General features: G+C 40.6%; 1 protein-coding gene across 6 annotated transcripts in view; it reads left to right on the forward strand.

The window, feature by feature from the left end:
* Positions 1–23,878, forward strand: part of SYNJ1 (synaptojanin 1) — a 180,846-nt gene that overhangs the window by 132,136 nt on the left and 24,832 nt on the right. For 4 of the 6 annotated variants that reach the window (XM_089688925.1, XM_089688927.1, XM_089688926.1 and 1 more), the window contains 9 exons: positions 2,061–2,178; positions 2,259–2,474; positions 6,984–7,062; positions 10,047–10,209; positions 12,105–12,320; positions 14,101–14,238; positions 16,689–16,727; positions 20,145–20,186; positions 23,049–23,113. In XM_089688925.1, the coding sequence (XP_089545051.1) occupies positions 2,061–2,178; positions 2,259–2,474; positions 6,984–7,062; positions 10,047–10,209; positions 12,105–12,320; positions 14,101–14,238; positions 16,689–16,727; positions 20,145–20,186; positions 23,049–23,113 (1,076 nt within the window). The remainder of the gene's footprint in view (positions 1–2,060; positions 2,179–2,258; positions 2,475–6,983; positions 7,063–10,046; positions 10,210–12,104; positions 12,321–14,100; positions 14,239–16,688; positions 16,728–20,144; positions 20,187–23,048; positions 23,114–23,878) is intronic. The other 2 variants (XM_089688928.1, XM_089688929.1) reach the window with 2 other exon arrangements.

Raw genomic sequence — 23,878 nt, forward strand, 5'->3', positions numbered from 1 at the left:
GTTTTTTTTAATAAATGTAATATTTATTTCTTTTATTGATGTGACTTTTTTAAGTATAACTGAAAGTATAACATAATTTACATTAGTCATACCAGCCTTAGAGGATGCTCAGTAGTCAAATCACTATTTATGAGCTAGCACACCATATTCTTAATTTTAAAAAGTGAGTTATTTTTTTTAAGATGAGTCCAATAAAATTTGAAAATGACAATCATATGGCTGAAAATAGAGAGTGCTTTGTGCTAGTGGTAAAGCTTTGTAGACTAATTTCAGTAATTTAGACTAATGTAACCTAGTTATTTATTTCTATATTTGCTGTTTTTGAGATTCCTAGCAGCACCAGTTGGCAGACAGAGCAGAGTAGCAGCTAAATCAGACCATTAATCTATCAAATTTTGTCCCGCTCCTGATGAATCAGCCAAAATTTACTTTGTGACTATTTCAGGCACCTTCCACCTGACATCCTCTGACACAAATCAAAGGAGCCATGTAGAAAATTGTTGGCTGCGTCCGATCAAATACTGCCAGTGCTGGCTGTCAAAATGCAATAGCTGCATTTTATTTATCCATGTGCCTTGTATAGCCTGGATGCAGGAATCCGTTGGGTCATTTTTGTTTTGTTTTTTGTTAGACTTTGTGTATACTGTATATGGCCATCCTAATAAAGACACTGCAGTCTATATCCCTTGTTAGGATTGGGCAACATGCATCGTGGTGGCCCTAATGTCAGGGTTTTTTTATTCTTCATTTCTAGCTCTGTGGAGCCACACTGCTAACAGTTGGTCTACTACCAGTTATTTACAGGGCAGTATGGCAGAACAGTGGGGAAGGCTGGGTTTGCAGACATCTACAACACTGTATTATATGTTTTGTAATTTGCTTTTATTATACAAATGATCTGAATGATGACTTACCTGACTTACGTTCCATGTACTCCTTGCTGCAAAGGCCAGTTTATGGGTTGGGATGGTTGCCATTTGTTAGTACACCTTTTCACCCCTGTGTGCCTTTTCGCTTCATTCCTCTGTGGCTTTTTCCATTAGAAGAGAGGGAGGTGACCTTAGTGATGTTGGCTTGTTTCAGTGTTGCTGCCTGCTTCACATAGTAAGGGAACCCATACACCATTCATTAGTCATTGTAGAACTATAGGCACATTTTTGGGGAGTTTTTTTTTTCTTTCACTTTTGAAATGGTAAACAGGACAAATAGAGAGAGCGAATCTTCCTAATGGGGGCACAGACCACAATAAAAACCTGACAGGTGTTTTAATCCCTCTCCAAAACTTAAATTTAAAACGTTTTGCCTTTATTTATAATTTAAGGCTGAACAAAAGAAAAGATCGAAAAAGCTGCCATTTAGTCTAGTTAGGAATTCATGAAATCATCAATAAATGTATTTTACACAAAGCTACCAGGAGTATCTGAATCTGTTTTAGTGATATTAAAGGCAATTCAAATGTTTTTAAATAATAACAAATGTTATACTTGCCTTCTCTGTGCAGTGGTTTTGCACAAAGCAGCACCGACCCTCCTCTTCTTGGGTCTCTCACTGACGCTCCTGCTGAGTGTCCCCAGAGCAAGCAGCTTGCTATGGGGGCACCCAAGCAGGCTAGATCCCGAGCTGCTGCTCTGCACATCCATTCACCTACAGAGCCGTGGAGCGGCCCTGCCCCATCTCTCTCCTCATTGGCTCACTGGCTGTGAATGAAAGCAGCAGGAACCAATGGCTCCTACTGCTTTCTCAACCAATGAGGAGGGAAGAGTCACTGGAGAGCCGAGGCGCTCGTGCACATAGCTGGTTCGCAGTGTAGCTTGCATAAGTATTGGGGGGTTGACGGGGGAGCTGCACACAGAAGGTTTTTACCTTCATGCATAGAATGCATGAAAGACGGTCAAATACAAGTCAGGAGGGAAGTCCCCTGCAGGTAAAATGGACCTGTCGTGAATTCTGAATGATCTTATTCTCAAACTAATGCATTTGACACAGGCCCAAGGCCCATTAACACATGCCCTTACGTGCATTTAATTCCTATTTATCTTTTATTTTTGTTTATATTTCAGCTGAGGATTTAGATCTTCTGAATTCAAGCTTGCAAGAAGGCAGGAATTTCCCTTATACCTGGAATCCAGGTACTTTACTGCACTATGGCAGGGCAGAGCTGAAGACCTCTGATCACAGGTAAAAGGAAATTATAATTATTTTATCATTCTATGTGTATTTTCATCCATGGTGTTTCTGATCCGATGATTATTTTGTAGACCTGTGGTCGCTCTGGTCGACATAGATATATTTGAAACTGAAGCAGAAGAGAGACAGAAGATATATAAGGAGGTGATTGCCACCCAGGGTCCTCCAGATGGCACAATTATGGTCTCCATACAAAGCAAATCCTCAGAGGACAATTATTTTGATGATAATTTGATTGATGAGCTGCTGCAGCAGTTTGCAGGTTATGGCGAGGTCATACTTATAAGGTATGATGACATTGTTTTCTGTTGTTCTTAAATCATGTTTCAGGCCATAGATTTCTTTGCTGTGTAGCATTAAATGACAATATAGCTATGGAATATTCTCTTCATGGGCCTTCCATAAACCATTGAGTTGATTGGATAGGCTGTAGCAGTGTTCATCAAGTCCATGGACAGGAAACATTTTCCAGGTTAAAGTTCTTTGCCAGTGGATATAAGGAAGGAGTGTCACTTATTTTTAATAGGATGCAGTAGTGGCATTGTCATCCAACATGCTCAATTCACTGTTCCTCTAGACAAGGTGGACATTCATAGACTTGAGATTGTTGCCTCATAGGACACAAAAAAACATTTCATGTATGTAAGAATTCGCTTTCTGATGCCTCTACACCAGTGGTTCTCAACCTGTGGGTCGCGACCCCTTTGGGGGCGAACGACCTTTTCACAGGGGTCACCTAAGACCATCGGAAAACACATATTTCCGATGTGTAAAGAGCAGCTACTGTGTAGAAAGCAGCTGCTGTGTTGAAAGCAGCTACTATGTTGAAAGAAGCAGTATTGGAGGTAAAAATGACACTTCATGAATTATAATTACTGGGTAAATAATTTTATGGTTGGGGGTCACCACAACATAAAGAACTGTGTTAAAGGGTCGCGGCATTAGAAAGGTTGAGAACCACTGCTCTACACCCTCCTTTTAGGTAGCCCAGCAGAACAGGCCACAGAGGAAAACAGCCTGTGGGGGTGTCTCAGTCCATTATTATTATTATGATACAGTATTTATAAAGCGCCAACAGTTTGCTCAGCGCTGTACATTACAAATCCATGTGCTCTTAAAAAGTTGTGGAAGCATTGCGAGCTCAGTATTGCTTACTCCAACTGGCTTAATGACCAGAAAGTCAACCACAGTTAATAGGACATAGCCAAGACACTAATACGATTGAATTACTGTTTCTGATGACAAGTCTTGGCTGTGTTGAATTCAGCACAAATTTTTTTAAACCGGACAAAACTAATATAGAGCATGCATCCCCATTAGCTGACTTAATGCCATGCTCTTCTCATCCTATGCAATATATTGTGGCATGACATTGGAGCTTCGGTATCTTCCATATTGTTTGAAATGCTTAAGTGTCTAGTAATTATTAATGGACAATCTGATACCTTACGTTTTGTTTGCCTCATGAAAGGGAAAATAGGATTCTACACAGATGAGTTAATACTATTCCTGAAAGAACAGGCTGAAACCTCACACTAGCCATGTGTATTATATAACAGTAAGTCACCTTCTTGGAGTTTCAAATAAATTGGCAGATATCAGTACTGATGTCCCTGTCATCTGACCCCATATTATCCTATCACAATTTGCATCATGTGCAGTTACAGCCTTTTGGTGTCTTACTTACTCTTAGTAAAATGTCCCCCAGGTCCTACAATAAACTGATAACCCTTACTGTATACTGTAAAGAATACACTTCAGTCTCGTACACATGATGAGAATACCGTTTTTTTTATATGCTAGCCTCCATATAAAAAACAAAAGTCTCGTACGACAGAATAGAATTTCCAAGTGATGTAATGTATTGTATTTGTATTGTATCGTCAGATGGTAACTGTACCAATTAAATGAAAATCGTACGAGAAACCTTTTCGTGTTTTTGTCCCTGGATAATTTCGGATGAACTGTTGAAAGCTGTGTACTAACGATAAGATTATCGTACGATATCTTCAAAAGCAGTATTTTTCATACACTTTTCTGATCATGTGTATGAGGCTTAAATATATAGACAGCCCTACCACTCTCCATAGTGCGAAGGATCGACATAATAAAACTAAAATTAACTACTGTTCAGGAACTCCAGAGAGGAGGCATATATGGGTCTATCCAACAACTTAGTTTGTCAGTTAAGTCCTCTTATTCCTTGGGTGAATCCTTAGTCCTCTAACTTCAAAGTTTACCTGTCACGCCTAATGGAATCCTTATAAAGACTTTCCAGATAATCTTCTTACAGTTGTGTTCAAAATAATAGCAGTCAGACATCACTAACCTGATCAATCACTGTTTTTGGTAGAAATGATATTTCTACATGGCAAATAATTTACTAGCAGGTGTAGTAGAGTAATAGAAATCCAACAGACCCAACAGTCATGACATGCATGCTGCTGATTCTGTGTAATTGAATCACTAATTGAAAGGGGCATGTTCAAAATAATAGCAGTGTGGAGTTCTATTAGTGAGGTCATTCACTCTTTGAAAAACAGGTGGCAATTATTGCCCTTATTTAAGGAAGGAAGGCAGCAAATGTTGTACATGCTGGTTACAGTGAATTTCTCTCTGAAATTCTGAGGAAAATGGGTTGTTCCAGACATTGTACAGAAGAACAGCATACCTTGATTAAAAAATTGATTGGAAAGGGGAAAATATATAAAGAAGTGCAGAAAATGATAGGCTGCTCAGCTAAAATGATCGCAAATGCTTTAAAATGGCAACCAAAACCTGAAAGACGTGGAAGAAAGCGAAAAACTACCATTCGAATGGATAGAAGAATAGCCAAAATGGCAAGGATTCAGCCAACAATCAGCTCCAGGAAGATCAAAGAAGGTCTAAAGTTCCCTGTGAGTACTGTTACAATTAGAAGACCCCTATGTGAAGCCAAGCTATCTGCAAGAAGCCCCCGCAAAGTCCCACTGTTGAAAAAAAGACGTGCTGAAGAGGTTAAAGTTTGCCAAAGAGCACATTGACTGGCCTAAAGAGAAATGGCGCAACATTTTGTGGACTGATGAAAGTAAGATTGTTCTTTTTGGGTCTAGTGGCCGGAGACAGTTTGTCAGACGACCCCCAAACACTGAATTCAAGCCACAGTACACTGTGAAGACCGTGAAGCATGGTGGTGCAAGCATCATGATATGGGGATGTTTCTCATACTACGGTGTTGGGCCTATTTATCGCATACCAGGGATCATGGATCAGTTTGAATACATCAGAATACTTGAGGTCATGCTGCCTTATGCTGAAGAGGAAATGCCCTTGAAATGGGTGTTCCAACAAGACAACGACCCCAAACACACCAGTAAACGTGCAACATCTTGGTTCCAGACCAACAAGATTGACGTTATGGAGTGGCCAGCCCAATCCCCGGATCTTAATCCAATAGAAAACTTGTGGGGTGACATCAAAAATGCAGTTTCTGAGGCAAAACCAAGAAATAGAGAAGAACTGTGGAATGTAGTCCAATCATCCTGGGCTGGAATACCTGTTCACAGGTACCAGAAGTTGGTTGACTCCATGCAACACAGATGTACAGCAGTTCTCAGAAACAGTGCTTATACAACTAAATAGTCATTAAGTGATTCAAAGGAAAGCAAAATCTTCAAACATTTTTCAGTTTATATAGTGAATGTTTGAGTTTGTAAAGAAGAATACAAAAACTGCTATTTTTTTGAACAGTCTAATATTCACTTTTCTTCAATTTTTTTAGAGGAACAACACAAATTTGATATATTTGTCTTCATGTTTTGATTTGGAATAGAATGTGTCGTGTTCCCAATGCATTTGTGTGTATGGAAATAAAAGCTATTAGAAGGATTTTGAGCTTTATTCCCTTTTTTTCAACACACTGCTATTATTTTGAACACAACTGTATATGGAATTTGTTTTTATTGCAACAGTCACTTACTCATTGCAACCTTCAGGCATACATTTAAGAGGAACAGTATGGTCCTTTACACAGCTACAGATTAAATTTGACTTACCACATGCATTATTTTTGATTGAGATGTGGCTCGGGTGTGCAGCTCAGAAGTATTCTGGTTTGTATTTCAAAATCTCTAATAATTGGGATCCCTAAAATACAGGGTCCTTAAGGCCTTGTATTTTATGGTATATTCCTACTTCATCCACACTATAACTGCACTTTATGTGCCCCAAATGCTTTTAAACACCAAAAGTACCTTCTATATGTAGAGGTGACATCACTGTGCAGAGAACAGAAATGTGGGTGGAACATGAAAGGTCCACCTCCTACAGGCTGTCTAATGGAGGGGGTGGATACAAGACCATTCACACTGCACATGGAGAAAGAGCAGCAGTGAGTGGTCTTTCTATAAGAAACTCCTCCAAAGAGTTGTTTCGTGTTGGATTACTGCACAGATCTGGAAGAAATCCACAAAGGAGATTAATATACAACAAAAAAGGTCTAATTTTTACTCTAACTAATGAGGGTTAGGATGAGCTATTAGTCATGTGAAGTTGAAGGGGCTTAGGGGACAGCTATTTGGCCAGTGAGTTTCTCGGCCTGACCCATGATCCTTGCCTAAGATAACATCAAAAATTACTAAGCAGCAAAAGGAGCCCTGAGCAACGAGTCCTTTAGGAATGGTAAGCACATCTTTTACCATCTGTTATTTTACTGGTTCAGTATAGCCAGGGCCAGGAGAGGGGAGATTCTATAGAGCAGATCAACTTTCAATCCTGTGTGTTTCCATTGACAAATGTACTAATGATTTTTCTTGCAGGTTCGTGGATGATAAAATGTGGGTGACCTTTCTAGATGGAAGTTCCTCCCTTGCAGCTTTAAACCTGGATGGCGTTGAGGTAACATGTATATTTATGTATCAGTTGCTAAAACTCTGGCCATGACAAATAAAATATTCTCTAACTACGTCATCTCATGGCTATTGAGACTCTCGGCACAGAGTGATGACAGGCCAAGGATTCTTTTTGGATATTGGATGTCCAGTGATGTCAGTAGAAATATTATTTTTCTACTTCTGTAACATCTAGTACATTACTATGAACGTATGCTGAGCATGCTTGCCCATTATGACAGATTTGCAAAAGAACCAATCGAAATTCACATCCTGTCCAACGTCACTTGATTAAAAAAAAATCAAGGAGCCACATATAAAATTGTCAGTCAAACAGCACATGCATCCAGTAACCTGCAGTTACTGTTCAGATATTTTACTAGTTAGCTGTCAAAATACAAAAGTCGCAAAGGGAAATGGTGTATAGTGGAAGTAGGAATCTGTTTGAGTTTTCTTTTCAGTTTAGCCTGCAGGCTAAAAAAGAAAAAATGTGTACATCTTGTTGTGCTCTCTTATAGTGATGTAAAGTCCAAACTCCCTGCCTCCCCTCTGCCGATGTCATCTTCTTCCAGGTCCAGCACCCTATTGCTTTGCCCATTGGACAAGGATTACTGATGTAACTCTCATGCTTGCAATTAGGACTTATCTTGGCATTCAGAATACTGATAACTAAAATTTCTTTCATACAGGAAAACTAGTTTTCACAAAAAAAAAAAAAAGACTTAAAATTGAGAATTTATCAAAACTGGAGCAGCCAGAATCTGGAGCAGCTGTGCATGGCAACCAGTTAGTTTCTACCTTCAGCTCATTCAGCATATCCCTCTATAGTGTGTACCTGTCTCTATCCAGTGCACTAAGTGCCATTTCTGTCTGCTGCTTTGTTCCTCTGCTACCTGTATGAGTCACTTCTCACAAGTTTTCTTGACACCAAGAGAAAAATGGTGACAGGGGAGGGACCTCCAGCAGATTGACAGCCTCAGCTCTGTTCCTGTGTGCCGTGTGGAGCGGTTGTGTCCCTTCCCTCCAACCAGCTCTTAGAGCTCTCCTTACTGCAGAGTGTAGCTTCACTTCTCCATCCCCTTTTTTTTCTGAATTCTCAGGCAAGCTTTATAAATTCAGCACATTGAATGGATGTAGAGGAGAGAGGGCTGCAGATACAGACAGGAATAATTTAGGAGGATTTGTTTAATCTCTTTATCACCTGAGGCCAGTCACTTCACTGGGTATATGTAAGGGTTTACAACCACTTTAAGTTTTAAAAATTAACCACTTCCTGACCGGCCGTTGTATATACGGCCAGACGGTGGCAGTGCAGGGTCGGGTGGCCGTTTATAAACGGCCTCCCTGCACCCTGCTTGTGCGCGCTCCCTTTGAACACGCAGCACCGCGATGTCCTCCGGACACAGTGAAAACCGATCATCGGACGGGACCTCTGTACGAGGTCCCGATCATGTGATCACTGATAGGCCAGTCAGTGATCACATGCAAAGTAGTAAGCAAGATGTCACTTGTGACATCATTGCTTACTATGTGTGAAATCTGTGAATGATCACAGAGGTCACATGGTACAAGGGTATTCACAACAGCCTTGTACCATGTGACAAGCTGTGACCAATCACAGCTCACTCAGTACTTCTCAATGACTGCAAGAATGCAGACAGAGAGAAAGAGAAATGATTGCTTTTACATCCTATATGGGTGTAAAAGCAATCACTGTAAAAAAAAAAAAAATCTTGACACTGTACTGCTAGGGTGACAGTATGTAAAAAAAAAAAAATAAATAAAAAAATAAAATAAAAATGTAAAAAAAATGTTTAAAAATTATAATTTTTGGTTACAAACTAATTTGATTTTTTTTTTACTAAAAAGATAACGGAATAAATTTTGGCCAAGATTTATGATGAAATATTTATTTGCAAAATTTTATAAAAATTTTTTATAAAAAAACACTTTTTTTCAAAATTTGTGGACATTTTCATTTACATAGCAAGAAAAATAAAAATCCCAGTGGTGAATAAATACCACCAAAATAAAGCTTTATCTGTCTCAAAAAAATGGTATAAAATTCATTTGGGTACAGTGTTGCATGACCGCGCAATTGTCATTCAAAGTGTGATAGCGCTGAAAGCTGAAAATTGCCCTGGACAGGAAGGGGGTAAAAGTGTCCGGACTGGAAGTGGTTAAAGAGAAGCTGGTTGAAGCTGTGCACAAATGCTCCATATTCTGGCTGCTCCAGTTTTGATCAATTCCTCCCAAGTGTCTTTTGCAAAAAAACAACTCTACCTGCTGGAAAATTTTTAACAAGTTTTTAAAGGAAGTGGAGTAATAATGGATGTGCTGGCAGGATCAACAGTAAATCAAGCTATGTTACCTATGTTTGAAAGACTAAAACCGCTGTGTTAATGCTTTTGAAAGACTGCATTATACATGCAAGTTTTGATTTTGCCCAGAGTTCCACTTTAAAGTTGGCGGTCATATGGGTAATCAGATTGGAGGAACAGCTATAGTGTCTGCCCTCTCCATACCATTTTCTGTTTTCTCCATGGTGCGTGTCACTCTACCATGATACAGGGATGGTGGCAATTGTTACCCCATGGGATCCATATTTGTCAGAAAGTGTTTAATCACAATGTATTATTATACAAGATTTATATAGCGCCAACAGTTTGCACTGCACTTTGCAATATAAATGTATCATTTTGATTGTGTTAATATAAACCTAGAAACTGCATTTTTTTTTCTACATTTCTCTCTGATATTGTTTCAGTTGTAGTGCAATATCTTATAAAATATTTTATATCCATAGTTATTTCAGTGGGAGAATATAGCTATTCTTTGAAAGGTAAAGGATATTGATACGGTGCGCTCACCTTATATAGGATACATAATGATTGTTTTCTTCTTCATTATATATGTGGAATAGGCCCCTGGAAAATTGAATAAAATCTAACTGTAATGGCTTCGCCTTTAATGATTCCCCTATGATTGCAGGTTCTAGGTAAAACCATGAACATTCAGCTAAAGAATCCAGACTGGATCACACAGGCGGAGGAGGAGATGAATCTGGAGAGGATAAGTGTAACATTACCTTGTTCCACCAGTTCCACTTTGTTGGGTGAAGATGCTGAGATTGCGGCAGATTACGACATGGAAGGTGAGAGAACAGCAGCTGCTGGCTCTGAGCATATACAGTGAAGGAAATAAGTATTTGATCCCCTGCTGATTTTGAATGTTTGCCCACTCACAAAGAAATGATCGGTCTAAAAATCGAATGGTAGGTGTATTGTAACACCGAATGACAGAATAGCAACAAAAAATGCAAAAGTAATGCATGTGTAACAAATTTATGCACTGATTTGCATGTTCATGAGGGAAATAAGTATTTGATCCCCTATCATTCAGCAGGACTTCTGGCTACCAGGTGTCTTTCATACAGGTAACAAGCTGAGATTAGAAGCAGTCTCTTAAAGGGAGTGCTGCTAATCTCATTTTGTTACCTGTATAAAAGACACCTGTCCACAGGAGCAATCAATCAGATTCCAAACTCTCCACCATGGCAAAGAGCTGTCCAAGGATGTCAGGGACAAGATTGTAGACCTACACAAGGCTGGGCTACCAAACTAACGCCAAGCAGCTTGGTGAGAAGGTGACAACAGTTGGTGCAATCATTCACAAATGGAAGAAACACAAAACAACTGTCAGTCTCCCACTGTATAACAAAATGCCATATTAATCTTTACTGGGCCTTATGTATGCCTACTGTTCTTGTGGACCTGACTCAGAATATCTTGCTGGATGTTAGATGTGACTTCAAACAGAACTTGAAATGGGAAATGATGGGACATCCAACCACTGATATTTATTACTAGAATAGTGTGTGGGGGGGGGAATTCTCCAATGAGAACACAGGTGTAAACACATGGCCGATGGTTTAGCTCTTGCTTACTCAAGACTTGAAAAAAAAAAAAAAAGCCTATCTTTAACTAAACAAAATTACTGGTAGTTTTTGGATTTGGTCACTGCCCCTCCTTTCCCTTTGGAATCTTAAAATGTAAAGGAAGCTGAGCGGGTACCTAACAAAAACTGAAATATTGCCCTTGGGTTATTCAGCTGATTTCAGGAAATTTTGGTGTTTTTTTTTTTTTTTTTTTCTCCTTTCAGCTTATTGTGAGATGGTCAAAAACCAACCCAAAGGCATCCAGTAAACCACTGTAGAGTACAGGAATTTGTTCTTTACGCCTCATTTAAATGGCCTATGCAGCCAGACAACACAGCCAAGTTGGTGACCTGACTTTTCCCTACTGCAGTAAATCAACACCCCAGGTTACATCTTCATCCCCCAGCCTGTGATTGGACAGCAAAGCAGCTAAGAACTGATGAGGTCATCTCTCTCATTCTCTCAGAATGCTCCTTGTTGGCACATGCACAGTGCAGCACTCCTGATGGACTCCTAGCACTGCTCTTCCTCCTCCTGATCTGGGAACTTATATTCGCATTTGAAAATACCTTTCTTCATAATCTTATGCACATTAATTAGTGGTACTTTAAATCTGCATGAAGTTCACCTATTAAGAGGTGCTTTTTTTGTTCTGTTAGATAACAGGTAGAGTAGCAGAGTGCTTCTTTGGCCACAGTGGCATAAAGGAAATATAGTCATGGCCCTGTCCTAAAATGGGAAATTAATCCCTTCTTTCTTCTTTTGGAGGTGTAAAAAAAAGAGATCAGCCAATAAAACCTGGATAGGAGTTGTGCGCAGCAATCTTTTGCTTTTACGAAGCTCTGGTCCATTTGTGTTTTGCCTATGTTATGTCACTTTTCATTGACATAATTATTGAGGTGTGCACACTCATCTCTTAGCTCTTGTAGTGTCACATTTGTTACACTTAGTTTTGAAAACTTTTGAAAGTTAATATAACTTTAATAACGAAAAAGGGGAGTGCTGCTATTTTCTGCTGATACTAGATTCCCTTGAAAAGCAGATGAGGGGGTCAAATGTCCATATTTCACATATGCTGCACATAATGATACATGTGTCTGATTTCTCTTCAGGTGACGTGGATGATTATAGCGCTGAAGTAGAGGAAATTCTCCCTCAGCATCTACAGCCGTCTTTATGCTCCAATCTTGGCTCATCTCCCAGCTCTTCTCCTCGCTCCAGTCCCTGTCCATCACCCACCATGCCAGAGGGACCTCCGCCTGCTCTCCCTGTTCGGCCAAGCCGGGCACCTGCAAAAACACCCGGACCTCCTGTTGCTGCACCCCATGGTATTTTTGATATGTCATGTTTCTTTTTCTGAACCTTAGAATATTTCTCTTTATAGATCACGGATTTATTTATTTATTTAGCTCTGTTGATCTTCAGATGTTTATATCTATAAGACAATTCATGTACTGCCAGTCATAGATCGTTGCCCATTAGCGATGTAGGCCAAAGCTGGCCATGCAAGGACTGACAGAAGTCAGAAAAGAAAATTAATTACCACACTCTGGTCTGTAACAACCTTCTTTTTTTTTTTTTTTTTTTTTTTTTAATTTATTAACTGGCAGCAGGGTTCACCTCTGACATGTTTTCAAAGACCTTTGAAAAAGTGTCTTTCAGCAGGAAACATGTCTAAGGTGACTCAAGTGCTATTTAAGAAAAAAGAAAAGTTGCTGCAGCCTCGAGTGTGTTAATTATCTCTTCTGACTGGTTTGCTGTAATTCAAGGAGCCAGTTGATATCCATTTTAGGATTAAAAACCATTTTCATTAAAAAAAAAATAAAATCACCTGTAAATCTGGATCTTTTGTACTGAGACACTAATGTCTGTCTCCAGTAAAGGTATATGAAGGGTCCTCTGACAATCGGCTTGTAACGTGCAGATCACATGACCGATTTGTGACTTCAAGTCACATGACCCCAGACTGACATTGACTGACTGTGTCTAATGCCTCAAGCACCAGGACAGAGCTGTAAAAATAGTTCTCAGCCAGCCAGATCTACCTGTTCATGAGAAGGGAGTTAGAGATAAATGAATAGTGAAAACAGAAAATTGTGCTATGTGATATTAATATGTGCTATATCACAATAAATATCAACACACATACATGAGTATCCATAAAACTGCATATACCAGTGCTAAATGAATAGTGTATGCAAATATCAAATGAACCATACAAAATAGTGAATTGTGCCTATAACACTCCAATATCTTCACATGTGCTTGTGTGGTATATCTCCTGTGCATCATGTTCCAAATATACCATCGACAAGCGCCCCAATATTATGGCCTCAAATGCAGGCGAACCATCCCTTTAAATCTGCTGTGCTCCAAGTGGGTCTGTGTGATCGCACTACTGCCTACACACATACGGTGCTCCTGTGTCGCCCTTTAGTGCTTATCCACCTCTGACACACTATTGCGCTCACCTTCAGGTTTTACCTGTATACTCAGGTCAAACTACGCCTTAACTTTAACCCGGGAGGGTATACTGGTACATAAATCTTCACCGTCCGCACTTAAAATCTCCAAAACGCTCCTTAGACATATGAAAAAAATGCTCCATATAGTGAAGTATAGCCAAATACAATCCACTTTATTAAAACTGATCAAAAATACACTCACATTTAAAAGTGTCCACCTAGGACACTACAGGATCAAAGACTCACTATACAGTATAATTGTTGAATCAAAGTGCATAGATCCCTTATCCAAAATGGCGGCACGTACACTTCCGGTTTACGGCTTGACGTCACCTGCGTACCCTACCTGTTATGTCACCTCACATCTTCATCAGGAGAACTGTATGTGTATGCAGTAGTGTCATCACACAGACCCACTTGGAGCACAGCGGATATAAAGGGACAGTTCACCTGCATTTTGAGACCATAATATTGGGGCACTTGTCGATGGTATTTTTGGAACACGATGCACAGGAGTCAAATTCAAATATGTCGGCACCCAGCAGCAGTCTCTGGGCTTTTGGATGTCTACACAAGGGAAACTTTTACATATAAATACCATGAATAAAATTTGATAAAATCACCTATAATCTTATTTTTGTAGGATCTCCAGTGGACTTCCAGCCAATAGTACAACAGAAAGAGCAACCTCTCTCCTTAGAACCAAAGAGGGCCCCTCCTCCAAGACCTGGTGTTCCACCAGCACGCCCAGCACCCCCTCAGCGCCCTCCTCCCCCATCAGGTAGGTCACAGCATGGATAAGTCCTTACCAGGATATTCACTGTCTGTTGTATTAATTGTGTTTTTGTCCGTCATGACTGTACAGATTAGTTTTGATACCACGTGCTGTGCAATAATAATTTTTTTAAACAGTTGCTCGGAAAAAAAAAAAGATTGTCCATTGCAGCCAATCAGATGCCTAATTTCTAAATGTTTGATTGCCTACTTTACGCAACAAGAGTTTTAATTTCTATTAGTAAATTCATAGCGGTGTCATACTGTACATATCACATTTCAGATGGATTCTTTTTAGACTACTACTTATCCATGCCACTGATGGAGAGCCAGAGCTCTTGGAGTTTTATGTCACCACTGAAATGCCTTTCTGTAGGTGACCGCACTTCTTGCCCAAAAGTTGAGTTTGCTGTCTGAAGTTTCTCATGAAGGTCTTTTTCTTTGATTGTTGTGTTTTTTTTTTTGTTTTTGTTTTTTACAGACAGCTGTGGAGGAGTGGTGTGTGTGTATAGAATGCTCACCTTTCGTAGTCCACTTTTGAATATGTTTGAAAAGGCCACCATCTGCCTGGGTGTTGGAGAAATCTACTCAGACATTGATGTGCCTGGTATCTATTCACACACACAATATCCTAGTAATGACCATGCAAGTCAAGAAACTTCACCTCCAGATTCTGAAAACTGGTGGTTTTAGACTAGCCGTGCATTGCTAGATTTCTCTCAATCTGCCCCATGAACTGAGCAAGAGAAATAAAACGATTCTCCAATCCATGCCAAAGCTGGCCGTAGATGGATTGAAATGGATTGTCCCTGCTGAACCCGCTGACAAATTTCAACAAAGGTCAACAAAAGTTTTCCAACATTTGACAGAAGTTGATCAGTGGCTGTAGCTACTAATCAGTTTATTCTGACAGCGAAGAGTCCCGCTGTTGTAATACAATTTTTCTGTGCGAAAGACTCCTCTACCTACCTCGCTTGTGTGGATGGAGGAATCTGTTTGTTTTTTTGTTTTTCTTTTTTCATTCAGCCCACTGGCTGATAACAAAAATTAAACCAAAACTACCTATCTACGGCCAACTTAGACATTGTCCGTGAAGTAATCACCAATGCTGGCTATTATATTCTGACAGCCACAGCATCTGATGCTGCCTGAATACCCATACAGTGACTGCATCATTAGAATGCAGTCATTGCTCGGCTGACGACTTTCCATCTGGCTCAGTTTTTAAATCAACTTTTGTTGAGCTGGGTGGTGCCATCAAGGCCCCCAATGGCTTAAATCGTAGCCAATTTGACTGATATGTGGCTATAAAAAGACTTCTTACACTAAAGTGTCTCTTCAAATATCAATGTGCTAAGTATAAGATAATGACCGCATCACTCACTGTATCCACACTCCAAAATACAAAAATTAGACTAAGAAATAAATGTGTTGTGCTGCCAAGAAGTGATAAATGATATAAAGTGATACATAACTCATTAAAGTGCATATGTATATAAAGCAGCCTCAAACCAAAAACAATGAATTATAAAGAAAAAATATCCACAATTCATAAAAGTGCAACCTGATAAATAATGTCAGTAAATAGTCCAAAAGTTCATGAAAAGCAACAACCAAACATAGTTCCAAAAAAAGTTGCTCTCTTGTGCACTGGCTACAGCTACAGTGATTCCATGCCTCCAATCCTCACCACTGTGCACAACACCAGGATGGATGTCATAGCCTCTTGCCAAAAGCTTAGACCCCTGTGAACAGGAGATCTAACAGCACTTTAGGGAGAAATCCCACTAGAGATTGATGGATGGGACACTAATTGCCTCTGGTCTCAATCAGCCAGCTAGGTTAATGGATGGAAATGTGGGAAGTTAGCCACCACAAATACTGCACCTTCTTGGTCCTTAAGCTGCCCTCCCAAACCAAGTTAGACTGGCATACTCCCAGAGTCAGTCACAGCAAAGAACCACATGCAAGAGGAAGGGAATCACTCATGGTGCAGTATTAAAAGTGAATTTATTAAAAATTAAGCAACTACTCGCATAAATAAGGATGAAAGCATATCATATATACAGCATCCAGTGTGCTGGTGTGCGTGATGACGTCAGGTCACATACAGCAGTGACATCATCACACCTGCTGGGGTGCTGCATGCTGTACATATGATATGCTGTTATCCTTTATGTGAGTAGATGCTTACTTCTTAATACATCTGCTTTTAATACTGTACCATGTGCGATTCCCGTCCTCTTGCATGTAAGGCTAGCATTAGTTTCCAGCTTCTACCAAAAACTGAAATGTCAGTTTAGCGCAAAGTGACCCTGTAAAAAGAAAGTGTGTGAAATGGTTTGTAACTGACGTATGGCTCATTGTATCCACCTTTCACTTTTTCTGACTGCTCTTTCTGCTGACTGTCTCTTTACTGTACTTTTCTTCCGCTGAATTTCTTGTTGCTGCGATCAGGTGCTCGGAGTCCAGCACCAGCTAGAAAAGAGATTGGAGGTAAAATCATCGTCCCATCATTGTTACCCTCTATTCTCCCCATAATGTTTCCTCTCCACCTCCCAAACATTCCATAAAGCAATTTTTTTTGTTTTCATCTGAAAGAAATGTTTCCAAATGAAAGAAGTTTTGGCTTTAGATATATAGTTAACTCCATATATATTTGGACATAGGCACAATTTTAGTTTTTTTCAGGTATTTACCAAAACATATTCGAGCAATAGTTATATAATGGATATGGGCTGAAAGTGCACACTCTCTTTAATTTGAGGGTACATCCAAATTGGAGGAAGGGTTTAGGAATTACAGCTATTAAGAGTAGCCATCCCCCTTTTTTCAAGGGACCAAAAGTAATTGAACAATTGAATCAAAAGCTGTTTAATGGCCAGGTGTGGGCTACTCCTTATTTATTTCATCAGTTAAGCAGGTAAAAGGTCTGGAGTTGATTCTAAGTGTGGTATTTGCATTTGGAATCTATTGCTGTTAACCTACATCATGCATTCAAAGTCCATGCAAGTGAAAACGGCCATTGTAAGGCTTCAAAAACAAAACAAATCCATCAGAGAGATAGCAGCAACATCAGGAGTGACCAAATCAACAGTTTGGTACATTCTGAGGAAAGTGTGGAGAAGGCTTGGAACAGCTCATGATCCAAAGCACACAACATCATGTGAAAAACATGGTGGAGGCAGTGTGATGGCATGGGCATGCATGGCTTCCAGTGGCACCGGGTCATTGGTGTTTATTGATGATGTGACAAAAGACAGAAGCAGCCGGATGAATTCTGCAGTGTTTAGAGATATACTGTCAGCCCAGATTCAGACAAATGCAGCAAAGCCGATTGGACGGCACTTCACAGTACAGATGGACAATGATCCAAAACACACTGCAAAAGCAACCCAAGAGCTTTTGAAGCAAAAGAAGTGGAATATTCTGCAATGGTTGAGTCATTCACCTGACCTCAACCCAATTGAGCATGCATTTCACTTGCTGAAGACAAAACTAAAGGCAGAAAGACCCACAAAAAAGAATAACTGAAGACCGCTGCAGTTAGAGCCTGACAAAGCATCAGAAAGGAGAAAACCCAGTTTTTGGTAATGTCCATGGGTTCCAGACTTCAGGCAGTCATTGCCAGTAAATGATTCTCAACAAAATATTAAAAATGAACATTTTTTTTTTAATTATATTAATTTGTTCAATAACATTTAAGCCCCTGAAAATGAAGGGACTGTTGCTAAAATTTGTACTTGATATTTACATTGCATCCAGAAAGTATTTACAGCGCTTAACTTTTGCCACATTTTTGTTATTTTACAGCCTTATTCCAAAATGGATTAAATTAATTTTCTTTATCAACATTCTACAAACCATACCCCATAATGACAATGTGAAAGAAGTTTGTTTTGAAATCTTTGAAATTTATTTAAAAAAACAAAACCACATGTACATAAGTATTCACAGCCTTTTCCATTACACTCAAAATTGAGCTCTGGTGCATCCTGTTCCCACTGATCATCCTTTAGATGTTTCCAAAACTTGATTGGAGTCCACCTGTGGGAGATGCAGTTGATTGGACATGATTAGGAAAGGCATAAACCTTTCTATATAAGGTCCCACAATTAACAGTGCATATCAGAGCACAAACCAAGCCATGAAGTCCAAGGAATTGTCCATAGACCTCCGAGACAGGATTGTACAGTATCTCACAGAAGTGAGTACACCCCTTACATTTTTGTAAATATTTGATTCTATCTTTTTATGTGACAACACTGAAGAAATGACACTTTGCTACAATGTAAATTAGTGAGTGTTCAGCTTGTATAACAGTGTAAATTTGATGTCCCCTCAAATTAACTCACACAGCCATTAATGTCTAAACCGCTGGCACCAAAAGTGAGTACACCCCTAAGTGAAAATGTCCAAATTAGGCCCAAAGTGTCAATATTTTGTGTGGCCACCATTATTTTCCAGCACTGCCTTAACCCTGTTGGGCATGGAGTTCACCAGAGCTTCACAGGTTGCCACTGGAGTCTTTCCACTCCTCATCACGGAGCTGGTGGATGTTAGAGACCTTGTGCTTCTCCACCTTCCCTTTTGAGGATGCCCCACAGATGCTCGATAGGGTTTAGCCCTGGAGACATACTTGGCCAGTCCATCGCCTTTGCCCTCAGCTTTTTTAGCAAGGCAGTGGTCATCTTGGAGGTGTGTTTGGGGTTGTTATGTTGGAATGCTGTCTAGTCTCCAAAAGGAGGGGATTATGCTCTGCTTCAGTATGTCACAGTACATGTTGGCATTCATGCTTCCCTCAATGAACTGTAGCTCCCCAGTGCCGGCAGCACTCAAGCAGCCCCAGACCATGACACTCCCACCACCATGCTTGACTGTGAGCAAGACACACTTGTCTTTGTACTCCTCACCTGGTTGCCGCCACACACGCATGACACCATCTGAACCAAATCAGTTTATATTGGTCTCATCAGACCACAGGACATGGTTCCAGTAATCCACCTCCTTAGTCTGCTTGTTTTCAGCAAACGGTTTGTGGGCTTTCTTGTATGTCATCTTTAGAAGAGGCTTCTTTCTGGGATGACAGCCATGCAGACCAATTTGATGCAGTGTGCGGCGTATGGTTTGAGCACTGACAGACTGGCCCCCCACCCCTTCAACCTCTGCAACAATGCTGGCAGCACTCATACATCTATTTCCCAAAGACAACCTCTGGAAATGATGCTGAGCACGTGCACTCAACTTCCTTGGTTGACCAAAAATTGGTGTGCCAAGCTTGTAGCATCATACTCCAAACCACTTCAGGCTGTAATTGGTGCTCCAGGTGCTTCAACATAGTATTGCGCAAAGGCTGTGAATACTTACGTACAAGTGTTTTTTGGGGGGGTTTTTTCTCCTTTTTAATAAATTTCAAAATTAACTTCTTTCACGTGGTCATTATGGGGTATTGTTTGTATAATGTTGAGGAAAAAAATGAATTTAAGCCATCTTGGAATAAGGCTGTAATATAACAAAATGTGACAAAAGTTAAGCGCTGTGAATACTTTCTGGATGCACTGTATGTTCAACCCCTTGAATTAAAGCTGAAAGTCTGCACTTCAAATTCATTTGGATTGTTTCATTTTAATTACGGTGGCATACAGAGCCAAAAGTATGAAAATTGTTCCTGTGTCCAAATATATATGGACTAACTACTTGAATTCGGCATAATAATACAAAGTGCAACACTTAACTTTCCTACCTCCCTCATTTATAAGATGCATCATTAAAAGTACATCGTAAGCATTCTGCGGAAAACAATAGGTGTTCATCAGGTGTTGTGTTCCCCATGCCCTGTCAACCATCTCCCCCCCCCCCCCCACCCCCAAGTTTCTGTCCCTGCAATCCTATGTGTCTTCTCTCTTTGACAAGGTGCTCCTCCCAGCCCCGGGGTAGCTCGTAAAGACATGGAAGGTAAATAGACTGCTGTGTTGTGGAGTAATAACTGCATGAGTGTATTGCGCATGTGTCATGCCCACTAATAGACTTCTCCCCACTAATGTTATCCAGGACATACCTACGCTTGTAATTATATTTCTGGTGATTGCAATATGCATTGTTCCCCTATTTATTGCTTTGCATCTAGTAATGATGGATGACGACTTTTCATTTATTCAGCTTGTTTTTATGGTCAGATGAAATAAACGTTACCGGTCTGCCAAAATTTATATTAAATATACCCCAGTACACTTAGACTGCCATAGCATTGCATCTCTTCTGTTGCACATATCCCGATAACAACACAGGTGAGATATTTTGTGATCTTGGCAGGTGTTGGGGGTTAATGTGGCCAATAAATAACCCCTCATAGGCTTCTGTCTGCCCTATCCACAGTGGTTAGAACAGCGATAGGCTTATTTGGGCTATTTATTATGTCAATATTGTTGAAGCCGTAGATTCGGGTGCCAGATTCATCTTTCAATAGCTTGATCTACAGGGCAGAAGTTCCCTGCACAGAAGTGATTATGCAACCAAGTGGTGTAAAAACAGTTCCAGCTTTAGAATATAAATACATTTTCAAATTTCTATTCCAATGTCTGAAAATCACTTGATTCCCCCCCCCCCCCCCCCATTCATGCTAAATAGGCTGTTCCATTCAGACAGCTACAGCAGCGGCAGCTGTCTGAATACCCAAACAGTGATGTCATCTGAATGGATGCAGTCACTTTTTGGCTGCCGATTTTCACCTGGCTTCTTTTGGTATTTCAATTGACATTTGTGGAGCCAGATGGTGCCAACAGGGCCACCCATGACTCAAATTTCTGCAGGAAATTCAACAGTTTATGGTTAGCCCTGCAAGGGAAGGTTGGTGTTAGGGTTACAGGGAGGGTTAATTTCAAGGTTACAGGGAAGAGGAATGTAATTTTAAAGTGGAAGTAAACCTTTTTTTTTTTTAACAAAAAAAAATGAGCGGACAGGTTGTTTATTGCAGGAGAGACATTGAATGTCTCTGCTGCAATAAAGTAAATCTACCTGCCTGCTTGCAGTCTTCCTTAGAATGTACACTGAACTGCGCATGCACAACTCTGTATACTTTCCGGCACTGTGCCCGGTTGACTGAACTCTTGCACATGTGTGGGAGTTGCATCAGCCAATCAAGCTGGCCGAAGATCAGCCCTCAGAAGAAGCCTGCCTCCTCCTTTAGGCCTCCTCCTCCTCTCCTGTTTATGAAATTTGAGCTTTTGGGGAGGAATGGGGGAGCAGGTACTTGATTTTGACAGCTGCCCGCTCCCCTTTCACCTAGGCCAGTGGTCGGCAAGCCGCGGCTCGCGAGCCACATGCGGCTCTTTACACGCTTTAATGTGGCTCTTGTGTGCCGGGCGCCCGCTCCCCTCCCTCCTCTCGGGCGGCAGGGACTCTGCAGCGTGATCCAAAAAAAAAACAGCCAGGGCAGCGCTCAAATGCAATGATTGGCCAGTCTCGCTGCCACTCACATCCTGATAGCCAGTGATTGGCTGTCAGGATGTGTGTAGGCGGGGCAGCGTGACGAGCGTGAGAGGAGCTAGGCTCACAGTCCGCCCTGAAGACCGGAACGGCGCGGGAACACGGCGAGAGGAACGCGCGGAGCAAAGGTAAGTGAATTGACACAGGGGGGACTTGGCTTACTACTTGCTACTTACTTACTACTACTATATGAGGGATGAATTACTATAGGGGGGATGAATTACTATAGGGGGGATGAATTACTATAGGGGGGATGAATTACTATATGGGGGATGAATTACTATAGGGGGGATGAATTACTATAGGGGGGATGAATTACTATGGGGGATGAATTACTATATGGGGGATGAATTACTATAAAAACTTATTGAAACTAAAAACAGTGTACCATCCTATGTATTTTCAGTTTTAAAAATGTGGCTCTCAAAATAAATTTCAATCGTGGTTTTGGCGAGATTTGGCTCAGTTGAAAAAAAAGGTTGCCCACCACTGACCTAGGCAATCGGAAGCGGAAATTCTCCAACACCCAACACCCCCCCTCCCTGCCGCAGTCTTTGGGAACACATGACAGGTCCCAGAAGACTGCGGGACCATTCACAGTGCACAGCGGGCATGTGACTGTGAAGTTGCAAGCTGTCACAGCCGGGTGTCCATAGTAAAGATGCCTGGGAGAGAGCAGACAAACAACTGCTGGGCCAAGCACAGCGATGGATCAGGGGACATGTGAGTGCCTGTTTATTAAAAGTCAGTATCTGTGGTTTTTGTAGTTGCTGACCTTTAATTTTTACAAACATGACCGGAGCTCCACTTTAAGATTACAGGAAGTGTGGGGGTTACAGGGAGAGTTAGTCTTAGGGGGGCACAGGGAGGATTACAAGGAGGGTAATGTATGGTTTACAGGAAAGGATGGTGTTGGGGTTAGTGTGAGGAGGGGCATATGGTAGAGTTTTGCTATTGGCATCAGTAACTGCGTCAAAATCTACCAGTGCTGACCTCACAGAGCTGAAAGCTGATATGTCGATGGCTGAGTAACTGATATTGGAAATTCCAACAGACATTAAACACTAGCATATGTCTTACTGTGATTATACAATCTATCGCTAAACCCCATCATTTACAAATGCTAATGTAGTGATATAGTGTGCATCTGTCATCCTAATAATGCATGTATGGGCGTTGCTTTTACTAGTGATGTAACATAGGATTTCTGTCCTGTGTGTTGGTGCTTCTGTCAACCATTTTGGGGGCAAAACCAGAATCCTGCACATCTCCAGTCACTAGACAACAGGGTCTCTTTAAAATTAACTGCAAGTTTTTCTTTTCTGTTTTTAGCTCGTGGACAAGCTCCTCCTCCATTTGGACCGCCATCTGCCACACCATGTGCTATGGTCAGGCCGGTGAGTGTTTTTGTTTTTTTCTTATGACAGATTTCCTTTTTTTATCATGTTCATGTAAAGAATGCTGTAAAATTCTACAGTACTTTACTAAGTAGTAGATTTATTCACATCAGTACTGACCCACAGGAGCTAACAATCTAATTTACCTAGCACAGCCATTTACAGCACAGTGTCATGCCTATATTGAAGCTAATCCAACAGTATATGGGAGAAAACCGTAGGAGAACGGACTCCATACAAAACAGGTCCGTTGTGAGAATTGAGCCTCTCAAAAGTGATGCGTGCAATGATTTATTTGATTCTACTGAACCTTGACATGAAATTTTCACCACATGTCTGTAACAACCCATGCAATCCATACATACAAAGAAGCCAAAACAGATAAGTTCAGAAATTAAGTTATGTGTAATAAAATGGCATGACACAGGGAAAACGTATTGTACACATAAAGAATGGGAGGTGCAAAAAGGCATGGAAAGCCAAGACACAAGCTGAAATCTATCAGTAATTAAAAAGCAATCTTGCCTCTTGTCAGTGCAAATTAATATCAGCTGGTTCAGTCTCAACTGACGGTGTCTCATTATCAAGGTGTCAGACAAGAAACATCTCATGATGACATTGGCTAAACTTCTGAATGTTCCAGTGGGCACTGTTGGGGCCATAATCCGGAAGTGGAAAGAACATCATTTCACCATAAACCGGCCATGACCAGGTGCTTTTTGCAAGATTTCTGACAGAGGAGTGAAAATAATTATCAGAAGAGTT

The sequence above is a fragment of the Staurois parvus genome, unplaced genomic scaffold (genome assembly GCF_062004578.1).
Source record: "Staurois parvus isolate SC_StPar_1 unplaced genomic scaffold, SC_StPar_1.0 ptg000461l, whole genome shotgun sequence".
Lineage (NCBI taxonomy): Eukaryota > Metazoa > Chordata > Amphibia > Anura > Ranidae > Staurois > Staurois parvus.